The sequence below is a fragment of the Rhamphochromis sp. 'chilingali' genome (assembly GCF_963969265.1).
Source record: "Rhamphochromis sp. 'chilingali' genome assembly, chromosome: 3".
NCBI classification, from domain to species: Eukaryota; Metazoa; Chordata; class Actinopteri; order Cichliformes; family Cichlidae; genus Rhamphochromis; species Rhamphochromis sp. 'chilingali'.
In genome coordinates, this window is record NC_137931.1 from 23,859,391 (window position 1) to 23,871,827 (window position 12,437).

The 12,437-nt window shown below is 41.8% G+C and overlaps 2 protein-coding genes across 2 annotated transcripts in view; both read right to left on the reverse strand.

Moving 5' to 3' along the window:
* LOC308394426 (uncharacterized protein) overlaps nt 1-4,912 on the reverse strand; it is an 80,533-nt gene extending 75,621 nt beyond the window's left edge. Inside the window, exon 1 of the mRNA XM_080878756.1 lies at nt 4,838-4,912. The gene's annotated coding sequence lies outside the window, so the exon portion shown is untranslated. The remainder of the gene's footprint in view (nt 1-4,837) is intronic.
* A 2,552-nt stretch (nt 4,913-7,464) lies between these two features.
* Nucleotides 7,465-12,090, reverse strand: acadl (acyl-CoA dehydrogenase long chain). The gene is made up of 11 exons (XM_080877220.1): nt 11,912-12,090; nt 10,152-10,331; nt 9,934-10,071; nt 9,413-9,577; nt 9,255-9,321; nt 9,009-9,173; nt 8,560-8,661; nt 8,136-8,249; nt 7,857-7,984; nt 7,685-7,771; nt 7,465-7,601 (listed from the first exon to the last, which is right to left on the reverse strand). The coding sequence occupies exons 1-11, from the start codon at nt 11,998-12,000 to the stop codon at nt 7,508-7,510; spliced, it is 1,329 nt and encodes a 442-aa protein (XP_080733346.1). The 5' UTR covers nt 12,001-12,090; the 3' UTR covers nt 7,465-7,507.
* Nucleotides 12,091-12,437: the final 347 nt, after the last annotated feature.

Here is a 12,437-nt window from a genome sequence, read left to right on the forward strand (position 1 = left end):
GGCTGCAGAGCTGAAGCTATCATCATGTGGAGTTTAAGGCTACAAGTTGCAAAGTCAATTGACTCCCAGCCTATTCAAAGTATCGTTGGACAGGAAGACTTTGTATAGTGAAAAAAGATGGAGTTCACAGTGATGATGAATAGTAATACCGGAAACGTTCTCTTCATCTCCGAGCATGAAGTAAGGAGAGCCTTCAAAAGAGTGAACACCAGGAAAGCAGCAGGACCAGACGGCATCCCAGGTCGTATCCTAAGAGACTGCGCATACCAGCTAGCTCCTGTGTTCACTGAGATATTCAACATCTCTTTATCTCAGTCGGTGATTCCCACATGCTTCAAAGAGTCCATCATTGTTCCTGTCCCGAAGAAACCCCACCCTGCTTCTCTCAATGACTATCGCCCTGTAGCCCTCACCTCAGTAGTGATGAAGTGTTTTGAACGCCTGGTCAGAGACTTCATCATTTCTTCACTACCAGACACACTGGACCCACTACAGTTCGCTTACCGTCCAAATCGTTCCACAGACGATGCCATCTCTCATCTCCTCCACACATCACTCACTCACTTGGACACTAGAAGGGGGAATTATGTTAAAATGCTCTTCATAGACTACAGCTCTGCATTTAATACCATAATTCCCTCCACACTCACCACCAAGCTGGAGCATCTGGGACTCAGCTCATCTATGTGTCAGTGGATCTCCAACTTCCTAACTGGCAGACCACAGGCAGTAAGGATGGGCGGACATGTCTCAGCCTCCACCACTCTCAGCACTGGAGCCCCCCAGGGGTGTGTTCTGAGCCCCCTGCTGTACTCTTTGTACACATATGACTGTGTGGCCACTACCAGCTCCACCACCATCATCAAGTTTGCTGACGACACCGTCGTGGTGGGCCTGATCTCTGATAACAACGAGACGGCCTACCTGAAGGAGATTAGGAATCTGGAGAACTGGTGCCAGAGGAACAACCTCCTTCTAAACGTCAGTAAGACAAAGGAGCTGATAGTGGACTTCAGCACTAAGCAGGAGAGGAACTACCAGACCCCCGTCATCAACGAGTGCCCAGTGGAGAGAGTGGACAGCTTCAAATACCTCAGAGTTCACATCACGCAGGACCTGTCATGGTCCTGTCACATCAACACCGTGGTGAAAAAGGCCCATCAGCGTCTCTACCACCTCAGACGCTTGAGAGGCTTCCAACTGCCCTCCAAGGTGCTCAGGAACTTTTACTCGTGCACCATAGAGAGCATCCTGACGGGAAACATCTTAACCTGGTTCGGGAACAGCACCATGCAGGACAGACGAGCTCTACAGAGGGTTGTGCGGTCAGCTGAGCGCACCATCCGCTCCGAGCTCCCTGACCTGCACTCAATCTACAGCAGGCGGTGCTGGACCAAGGCCAGGAAGATCATGAAGGACCTCAGCCATCCCAACAACAGACTGTTCTCTCTGTTGAGGTCGGGAAAGCGATTCCGCTCCCTGAAGACCAACACAGAGAGACTGAGGAGGAGCTTCTTCCCGCAGGCGATACGGTCTCTCAATCACACCACCACACAGTACTGACCCACACATATGGTTCTTACACACACACTGGACTTTCTGGACATTGTTTTCACTTCATCACTTAAATCACTTTAAGCATATTTGCACTGCAGAAGACATAATGTGGATTGCACATCACTGGACATTATATTCTTCATTTCCAGTTAATACTTGTACAGCTGCTGGTATTGTGTATTGTGTTTTAAATGGCACTGCACCTTCTTACCTGTCAGAACTCCTTAGTACTTATCGCCCCAGGAGATCTTTGAGGTCAGCCGATCTGATGCTTTTAGATGTTCCCAGGTATAAATTAAAGACAAAGGGAGAGAGGGCGTTTGCTGTGGCTGCACCCAGACTGTGGAACAGTTTACCTCCTCACGTCAGATTCTCCAAAAGCCTAGAAACTTTTAAAACTGCTCTTAAAACTCACCTCTTTTCATTGGCTTTTAGAAAGGTTTAATTTATTTGTTTATTTATTTTTTATTTGATCAGCGAGGTGTTTTACGAAATTGTGTTCTATTGTATTTTTATCTGTATTTACTGTACAGCACTTTGGTCAGCCTTGGTTGTTTTTAAATGTGCTCTATAAATAAACTTGACTTGACTTGACTATATATTTATTTATATTTCTTCATACATTCTTATATAGTTCTATATTGTGTATTTTGTTGTACAGTTATTTTATTTTCAACTTTAATTTATATATTTTATCTTATTCTTCCCAGTTAAATTTACCCTTCATTCTAATTTGTGTTGTACAGTTATTTCATTTTTAACCTTAATTTATATTTTATTCCTTCCTAGTTAAATTTAACCTTTTTAATTTTTCATATTTATTTCCTATCTTATTCATAGCCTTTTCCTTTTTTGTTTTCTTTAGGTCACGAGCAGTTGTCCAAGCATTTCACTACATATCGTACTGTGTATGACTGTGTACGTGACAAATAAAATTTAAATTTGAATTTGATTTGATTTAATAATACTATAAACTTCATGGAAATGTGGCTGAACTTACACTTTACTATAATCATTTACATTATATTAAAGTATACAATACTATTATTATTATTACCATTTTTCCACTTGCTGTAAAAAATAAATTCCCAGATATGGGGAATAAATTAAATATTTTTGTCTCATTTCTATGATCTTTTCTATCACTTGAGTATGTCAAGAAGCTGCATATCAAGTGTGTGTGCACTTGATATGCAGGTCAGTGGGCCGTTTGGTTCTTCTGACGTAGGCGAATTAGATTAGGTCCCTCTCACAGTTGAGACTTAATCACGTACTAAAGCACAGCTCAGCCATCTCCCATTAGACACCTGTGGAACAAAAGGAGCCTCAGACGGGAGCAACAGATATGTCCTGAGACCTTAAACACCTGTGTCTGAGGCACTGAGGTGTACTGCAGTAATCTACTTCACCAACAAGCTAGAATGCACATAAATTCTTGAATAATGAGCAATATCAGAGACTGATCGTGATTCCAGACACAACTCTAATGCAATCGCTTGTCATCAGGAAGGGCCAACGAAGATGATGTGTCTAAATTCCAGTGGAGTGGATGACAGGTCTGTGGTTCCAGGACCTAACCAGAATCAACGATGGGAGATTTACTTAAGGTCACCCAAAGTGGTGCAGGGAGGCGGCTCAGGTTTCCTGGTGGTTATATGAGCAAGAAATGGCTAGATATGGCTTACACACACACACACACACACACACACACACACACACACACACACACACACTACAACTGAAATTTAAAGACGTTAAGAGTGAGCACACACACAAAACCCCAACCTGTCGTGCCCTGATTAAGGTCATTTCTGTCAGTGATTAGACTCAGCCCAATCTGGTCTGACAGAGGCTTGTCCTTACAGGAGAAGCAGGCGAAACTTGATTCACATCTCACCTGCTGTGCTAATGCACTTTGTCAACCTTCATTCGGCCTGAGCCAAGAAACACCTATTCTGTGTCAAACAGGCAAATATGTTTTGCATGTTTATCTGAATCTGCCATTAATGTGAACCTGAATTACACGGGGCTTTAGGAAAAACTCTCGTGAAAACAATCAGTCCATTTCTACTACGTTCCTCTGGCTCATTACTGCTGGTAAAACAAATTCCACTTTTCGTGATCAAATCGAATCTGACTGAACAAGCAACCACAATGCATTAAGCTGAACTTTGGGGGGATCTCAGGTTACCAAGCTTGGACATCCCCAACATGCCAAGGCACTGATTTCCCTCTACATCTCGTCTACAGCCAGGATCTTCTGAGGCAGGAACTGGAATGTCCAAACACACAAACTCTTGAATTCCTTTCCATAAAAGACTGTTTTCACACTTAAAATTCTACAGAGTTCCTGCTTCTCCTCACTGCACTGAGGCTCGGGAGATGCTGAAAGGATGCAGAACTGAAACAGACCCTTTTAGCCTGCAGATTTTCAGATCACTATCTGTGACTGAGCACATATATTTAAGGCTGTAAAACGATATTAGAGTCCGTCAGGGAAGATCCCAGAATATGGTTTTGGCTTTCAGCTGTCATAACAAGGACATTGTTATTAATTTGAGTCACATAAAAGGCTTCCTTCAAACTACATTTTGCTGGTGAGAGGTGGTGGTGGTGCCTATAATGCCAAGTAGACGCTGGGCTACTCCCATCATAACGCATTGACAAATCGGTAATAGCCCGAAAAGGGGGGGGGGGGGGGGGGGGGGGGGGGGGAGAGATGGGGATAACTATAATAATCCACAATTATATTGCACTTATATTTACAGTTTTCCTTTTAAATATCCACTGCAGAAATAGGGGGATCCTTTCCTGCAGTGGATGGCTGCGAGCGGCGCCGGTTTCAGCACCATGCAGGCGTGGACCAGAACAAAAGGCGCAGGATGCAGCAGCGCAGAGAGCCTCGCAGGGACGCAGCGAGACGGTGACAAATGCCGCAAATTAATACCCAGGTTAACACATCTGCCTAACAGCATTTTAAATACAAGTCTCCACTGAAAAGCGACTTTAAAAGGCACGCATTTCAATCCGCCACACTCGCAGATATCCCCCATTCTCTCTAAGAATCACGCACATAACCATAATTAACACCATAACCACACACAGCAGCAGAGGATTAGTGGACAGCGACATTGATGTGCATGACTCTGACTTTTTGTCAAACTTTCCCAGCAGCCGGTGTCGCAATCCTACATCTTAAATTTGCGCATCCGCGCTGCTTTGCGCCATCGTAAAGTCTAATTTCCCCGCACATGACGAAGCAAAGCGATTTGGGTCTTACCTGGAGGTTCAGGCTGCTGAGCGGCACTAATGCCCTTGGATAGGAAGAGAGCTGTGGTGACAATGAGAGCGGTATGGGGCCCTGTGGCCCCTCCCCGTTGCAAATGAAGCTACCGTAAATGCAGAAGTCTGCGCGCAAGGAGGATTATGTGGCTTCAGTATGCGATGATGTAGAATCTGTGCAACATCTTTGTAGTGTAAAAACACAAAAATAAAGAAAACACAACGCAGCTCCTGTAAATACTGACACACGCACATATAGGTATAAAGGTTTGATGTCAGGTCATTGCTAAAGGGCTTTGAGTGATTTGATGCAAAGGGGTCAGCTCTCTGTCTGCAGTGGATGTGAGCGCGGAGCTGAAGCACCGGGGTGTGGCTGTTGCTGAGGGAAGATGGAGAAGAAAAAGGAGAGGCGGGGGTTAGACGAGTGGGGCTATGGGGGGAAATGGGAAGGAGGCAGAGGAGATGGACCAGTGAACACGAGAGCTGTGCAGTAGTATTGCTATACTAATACAGATACCAATAGGCTCAACTTACAAAGGCAGCTTATGTTGATCTCATAAAGCCCACGATTTATCTGACGAATAATCAGCGTTTAACGTAATCGAAACATCTATTTTAGACCTGGAACCTAAATGTGCCTGGCTATAAAGAACTTTGGGTCAACCTCTACTGTTTAAATGCGTTACAGGCTTTAAACGAAACAGTAAAAAAAACAGACTGACTGACAGTTAACACAAAAAGGTGGGGACATCTTTCATAATGAATGTTTGAGGTCTATTTTTTAGTTTTCAAAAACAATAACTTATTTAGAACAATTAAGCAGGATACATATTGAACTTGGAGGACAGAAACAAAGTATCCAGCGATACCAATTATTGGTACAGCATTACCCATATATTTGGATCAATTTGAGCCACCTCTAGTCAACAGCAGATACTCTCACAGTGCCCTCGAGGTGAGGCGTGATGGTCACAGACAATGACATGACTCCATATTTACAAATATACACAAGCTCTGAAACACTGATGCTCCAAAATTCTGAATAAATGTGCAGAAAACGTGGTCACCAGCAAGCCTAAGGTGCAAAAAAACCGAGCTTCAAACTTTGAAGGGATGCTTTGAATCATCAGGTCTAATTCAACAGCCTGCTTTTTTCCACTGCACTGTCATGGGCTCCTCCAGGTTTGAGCAGTCCTTTACTGCCACCTACTGATGGAAGTAAGTCAATGCACTGAAGATGCTGACGCTGCCATATTATTAAGCATAGTATATGCAGCATAAATCAGTGTGGCACTTAAAGCAGACATCTTTATTTTGATGTTTAACTAAAACAACCCATAACTGATGAATTAAGAATGCAAGTATGCACAAATCTGAGTTAATTATAATTAACACTTGCCAGTAATTCATAATTCATGTTTATGTAATGATGCAGACAGTTCCACCCCATTGATCTTAAACCTGCTACAGTCTGTGCTGTATGTAGAGAGACTTGCAGAGTGACATAACTTTCAATAAGCTGTCACTAGATGTTCCCTGAAGCTAACACATCAGGGAACCGTATCCGAAAGATGTTTCTGAAACTTCAGAGGATCTTCGAGAGGTAAAACACCTCCCTGCTTACCTGACCTGCCAGTCTTGAATTCTTAAACTTGGAACATGTGAAAATTTTGTCTTGATTGTAGCTTTTAAGACCTGAAATATATTTTCAGGCCTGAAAATTTCAAAAAGATATATCCTATTTTTAAGAAGTTACGAGGGCTCAAAAATGTTAAAAAAGCTAGGACTTTTTCCAAAAATCTGGGGGATTTTCCATGTACAGAATCTAAAATTGGCATTTAGAGGAGTCTCCCTTCTCAGTCACACTCCATGTCATTTATTTAATTACATTCATGACACTCACAAACAAGAGCTGAGAACCACTGGCACAAAGTTAGTGCTTCATGCACTTTGAATGGCAAATAAATCAATTTACAACAAGTGTCTAGTGTTAAACATTGTTCATGCCGCTTGTAAATTAACTAAGAGTGGCAGATTATGAAAGCAGGCATTTAAGTGCATATTAAAAAACACTGATTTTGAAAAAGAAAACCTCCTATAAGGGAAATTATGTCAGATATCTTTAATCTGATGCAGACTGGCCACATTATCAATGCTAAAACAAGGCATTGCTGACAAACTTAAAGAAAATTCTCTGTATTTCCTGTCATATGTGTACTGTAGCAATGCTGAATGCTAAAATTATTATTATTATGTCCAAAGATTCAACTCATGAGGTCAGTGTATGTCCATCCTTAATATTACATATACAGTCGTGTGAGTGCAGAAGCTCCGCCCACCTGCTGCTCAAAACTTCTCTTTAAAAGGGGCATAAAGGGGAATACAGTGGTTGAACATTTACAGAATTAGAGCAAAGAGCAAACAGTGTTCTTTTATTCCCTTTATCGATCTGAAAATTTCAAGTATAATTAAACCAGTGGACGTACTGGTGTTCACATTCACACTTCCACTGCACGGCTATCACAGCCGAAATAATTCACGTAACGATATGAGTGTAATACCTACAGAAAAAAAAACTAAACTGGAGATCTTTATTGACAGTTTTGTGGGTTTTGTTTTTTAAAAAAAAAAAAAAAAAAAAAAGGTTACAAAAAACGACAACCCAGTTTCACTTCTGGCTGACGATGGTACGGGCGATGAGCTCCTTCATGATCTCGTTGGTTCCTCCGTAGATAGGCTGAACTCGTGAGTCCACAAATGCCCTGAAAACGCAAACATGTTGATGAGCTGGAAAAAAAACCAAAACAATCAAAGCTCTCTGTTGCAATGTTTACGTGATACTAACTTGGCGATGGGGTATTCCCACATGTACCCCCAGCCTCCGTGGAGCTGCAGGCACTGAGTGGCCACTCTGTTCTGGAGGTCAGACGCCCTTCAGATAAGATGAAGTACATCAGCGCGTGACAACAACACAGCTTAGCCTTTAGATCATGAGGTGGTAAACTCCAAAAACTCACCAATACTTGGCCATGGAGGCCGTGGCAGGATCCAGGCTTTTCTCAGCATGGAGCTGAAGGCAGCTATCCAGGAAGGCTCGAACCACACAGATCTCGGTCTTTAGCTCTGCTAGCTTGTGCTGCACAGTCTGTGGAGCGCAAAGACAAAAAACAGATAGTATGATGACTGGGAGGATGATTTGATAAACTGGTCCTCTTTTAATAGGAACTCATCAGGACAGACTATATCCTTACATGAAATATCCTAAAAATATTCACCAAAAGAATTACTATAAAGACCTGAAGGTGAGCGACTGTTTTGCTGAAAGCCTTCCGCTGCATTACATAATTTCTGGTTTCCTCAAACATGAACTCACAGCTCGCTATGGCCATGTCAGCAATCAGCAGACGCTCCTAGAGAAGGGAAAAGGTTGTTTGACGTCAAATGAACCCATGTGAGACGTTATATGCAGATGATGTGTACAAGCACGTGATAAAACATATTTAGGAGTGCCAAAGTACAAAGACGATGAGGCTAAAAATCCAAAGATACATGTCTGTAGGTTCAAGTTATGAATATAAAGATGTTTTAGGCATTTCATTTTGTAAAAATATGGGTGCAGCCAGACTGGATCTCCACCCAGGTTCAAGGTACGGAGAGTTACTCCTTCAGTGGAGGCATTAAATGTTTCTGATATGAACATGCCATAAATGTTGTGTTCACCTGAGGGAGTTCATTCATCAGGTAATAGAAACCTTTGTTGAGTTCTCCTAAGAGGGCATCAGCTGGGAGGCGCACATCCTCGAAGAATAACTCAGCTGTGTCCTTTGAAAGAAGCAGAAACACAAGTGAGAGGATGTAATGAAGTATAAATCCTTAGTAGCACAAATGACAAAGTTCTGTTGTCACTTTTTAGCCTCATGCATTTGTATAAACTGTAATTTACAGTAAAGGTTTGAAATTTAAAGTGCTAAGAGAGTTATATGTGCAATCAAAATTGCCTTTGTTTCTTCAGCTGAACAATCAGAGCAGTCTGATCGTCCCACAGACACAAAAGCTGTTTCAGACAGATACTTCTTTTTGATTTTGAAACACTGAACCAGTTAAACCTACACTTGTAGACCACAAAAAATGATGTAGGGGCACTTCATATATTTCCATGACCCTGGTACCTGGGCTTTCAGGCCAATCTTCTCCAGCTTCCGCCCTTTGTGAAAGCCCTTCATGCCCTCCTCCACCAGGAACAGACTGATCCCGTGTGCTGCCGTCTTCGCCTCTCGGTTGGTCACGGTCACTACCACCACCAGATCTGCCATCCAACCATTTGTAATAAATACCTGAAGAGGTCAGATGGAGTAATATCTATACTGGACTTTAAATGTAATTGAGTGGATACTTTTGAAGTCTTGACTCAGTACCTTGTTGCCGTTGAGGATCCAGTCACTGCCATCCTTCTTGGCATACGTCCTCACACCCTGAAGGTCACTGGAAAAAAATAGAGGAGCTGAGTCGCTGAAGCTACCTGACATTATGTGTGCTGATTTCTTGATGTTACAATCTGTGATTGAGTCCTGACCTGCCTGCTCCTGGCTCAGTCATGGCGATGGCAGCGATACATTTCCCAGCGGTCATCTTTGGGATGAAGTGTTTGATCTGTTCCTTGCTGCCGTAGTTGACGATGTAGGGCATGACGATGTCAGAGTGCAGCGCAAAACCTGGGCCTGTGCAGTTGCAATACATTCTGTAGTGGTGCAGACAGCAGAGATGAGATGAAGGATGAAGAGATAGCTGACTATAAGATCTGGCAAATACACTGGTCATCATCACTAAAGCTACTTTCTTGTGATTGTTTTTTTAAAATGGTATTGAGCAACAGTTCTCCAAGCTTTCTGAAGTGGTAAAATCATACCTGGATAAAAAAAAAAAACAACTGCAGCAATGGATCGATCACATGTCCTCACTTGGAAAAAGCTTAATTCTCTTTCTTGTGTTTTTAAAATCACATCTCAGCTGGAACTCATTGCTAAAATATTTCAGTCTCTCTGAATGTCGGTGAATAGCTTCAGATATAGAACGGTGGTTTGAAGGACAACTCACTGCTCCTCCCATGTGACAGCTGCAGAAAACAGGTCTCCTCCTATGCCACCATGCTCTTCTGCTGTCATTACTCCCAGCAGACCTTGCTCACCAGCCTTTTCCCACACCTCCCTGCTCACCTGACCTGCCTTCTCCCACCTGCAACAAAAAACAGTTGAAGTAAAGCTATTAAAGGCTTATTTTAATAATTCTTGGTAGGTCATCAAACTTCCACCTACTCTTTGTGGTAAGGCACTACTTCCTCTTGGAAGAAGCGCCGCACATTTTGTCTGAAGAGGTCATGGTCCTCATTGAAGATCCGACGGGTCCCGATGTCCATCAGGGATTTGGCGCTAGAGGTCTCAGGTCGGCCTGAGGATGCGGGCTGCCTGAACTCCTCAGACTTATTGTGCTGAAATCTGTGGGGACAGAAATTCAACCATCCGTCACTATACAGCCAGCAAGTGCCTGACCTGGGAGCTCCATGACAAATTAACTCACTCAGCGGTCAGTTTTTGAGGTGACTCGTGGGTAAAAAATGTGAAATCCTGCAAAATAATTAATTGATGCAAATCAATTGCTAAGTGTTAACATTATTCAAATATTTAAAAATATAGAGTGCACAAAAATGAGCGCTTAGCTTACTACAATATGGTTGTCTTATAGAGGTGGGAATCACCATACATCCCACGATACGATATTATCACGATACTTAACGCACGATATGATATTATTGCAATTTTTTAAAATATTTTGCGATATTCAGATTCTGTACATAAAGGTAAACTTTATCAATATTCATTTTATCTAATATCAAAGTCTCGCACTCAGTCTTTCTCTCATTTCAGTCAGTTTTATTGTTGACAAACTGAACGGTTTGTATTACAGTCTAGTCCAACTGAACTGAATGCAACCATCTGGTACAAGTATAGCTATTTATAAAAACTATGCAGCCCATTCAGCAACTGAAGAATTTGAAAGTAAATTAAAACAAAATATAATTTTACATTAAATAAAAAAGTTTTAAACTTAATTAAAATAAAACATGTCTTAAATTAAAATAAGTAAACTGTCATGTTTATTGCTGCCAAAAAAAAAGTTAAACACATTTGGACAGTGTCAGGATTCTTGCTCAGAAAAAGGAGCTGATCAACATGCTCTGAAGTCAGAGTTCCAGTCCACAAAAACTTTTTTTGTAACAAAATATCGATTTCTGCTGTCCCTGTATTGATACATTATTAGCAAACAAAATATCACGATACTACACAGTATCGATCCCACCCACCCCTATTGTCTTATAGTGACTTGAATTGGAAGAGGTAAGAAAACAAACTCCGTTGACTACAATCTACAACCCACTTTAACTACCTCTGCTTTGCTTTTCTTCCCTCGTTGCCACTGTAAATAAGAATGATTTCTTAATGACGCCTTAAATAAAGGTTACACCAACTTTACATGGAATTACATGGATGTACAGCCTTGTCAGATCAGCTTCAGTTGACATCTCTTCAGCACACAGACAGTTTATTTAATATGGGAAGCTTTCAAACTACCTTTAGGCACACTTCAATGTGTGGAGACTTCAATACGATTTAAACAACAACAACTCTCAACCATAACATGTTTTATTTAGATAAAAATGGCCAAACTCGTGTATCTTCAGTTTTAGACTGCTGTAATTTTAAAACGTTCACTAAATTTTGAGATTCTGGTTTCGATTTTCACATTAAAGGTCTCCATGTAAACAATAGGTCACAATAAAGTGTGTCAAAGGTAACCGCACACACACATCATACAGTCCGACCTTCTTCTGTACTATAAAAATGCTCCGCGACTTCTACAGTGAAATATAAAAAATATTACTAATATCATGCAAAGTAAAACTATTTCCTAAAAAAGCGTAAATGTTCCGCTCACAGCTTTGAATGCATTTCTTTGCGCTGATATCGACAGATGCGGCTCCAGCTCACCAGAAACAGCTTTAACTGCGCATTTTTACCTCGCAGAAACTGCAGCGAGCGGCCGTCCTCCTCCAGACACATTTCTCAGTCCGAAAACACAAGTTCCGATTATTCTGTTCGCCAACATATTCGAATCAAAGTACAACTTCACAGGAAAAAGACGAAAAGAGAAAAGATCGTTTGAGCGACACTAGATGGGTCACCGCGTCGTCTTCTTCTTCTACATTTTTATTGGCGGTTGGCAAACAACTGAAAGGTGCATTACCGCCACCAACTGGTATGGAGTGTGGGCTGGAACGTCGCTCAAAACAAACAACCCCCCAAATACTTTCAAACAATTTCCCCTCTTTTAAAAACTGAAACAAGGTCTGATAACTTTTACTTCCAGATTCCTTTTGCAATAAATCAATAAGATCCAGCATCACTCGGTTCGTTTCACGGGTGCCTTTAAATGTGAACGCCTGAGAAGTATGGTTGTTATGTGAGGTGGGTCTCGCTTATGATTGAGTCCAAATAAAGCGGGAATTTGCTTTAAACTACGTTAATATCACAAATACAAACGAT

Bases quoted from the DNA above. Each gene is read 5' to 3' on its own strand.
- acadl (XM_080877220.1), bottom strand. From the start codon at position 12,000: ATGTTGGCGAACAGAATAATCGGAACTTGTGTTTTCGGACTGAGAAAT. The intron at 10,332-11,911 runs GTAAAAATGCGC...CTGTCCCCACAG, and splicing joins CTCGCTGCAGTTTCTGCGAG to ATTTCAGCACAATAAGTCTG. The intron at 7,772-7,856 runs GTGAGTTTTTGG...TCTTATCTGAAG, and splicing joins GCCTCCATGGCCAAGTATTG to GGCGTCTGACCTCCAGAACA.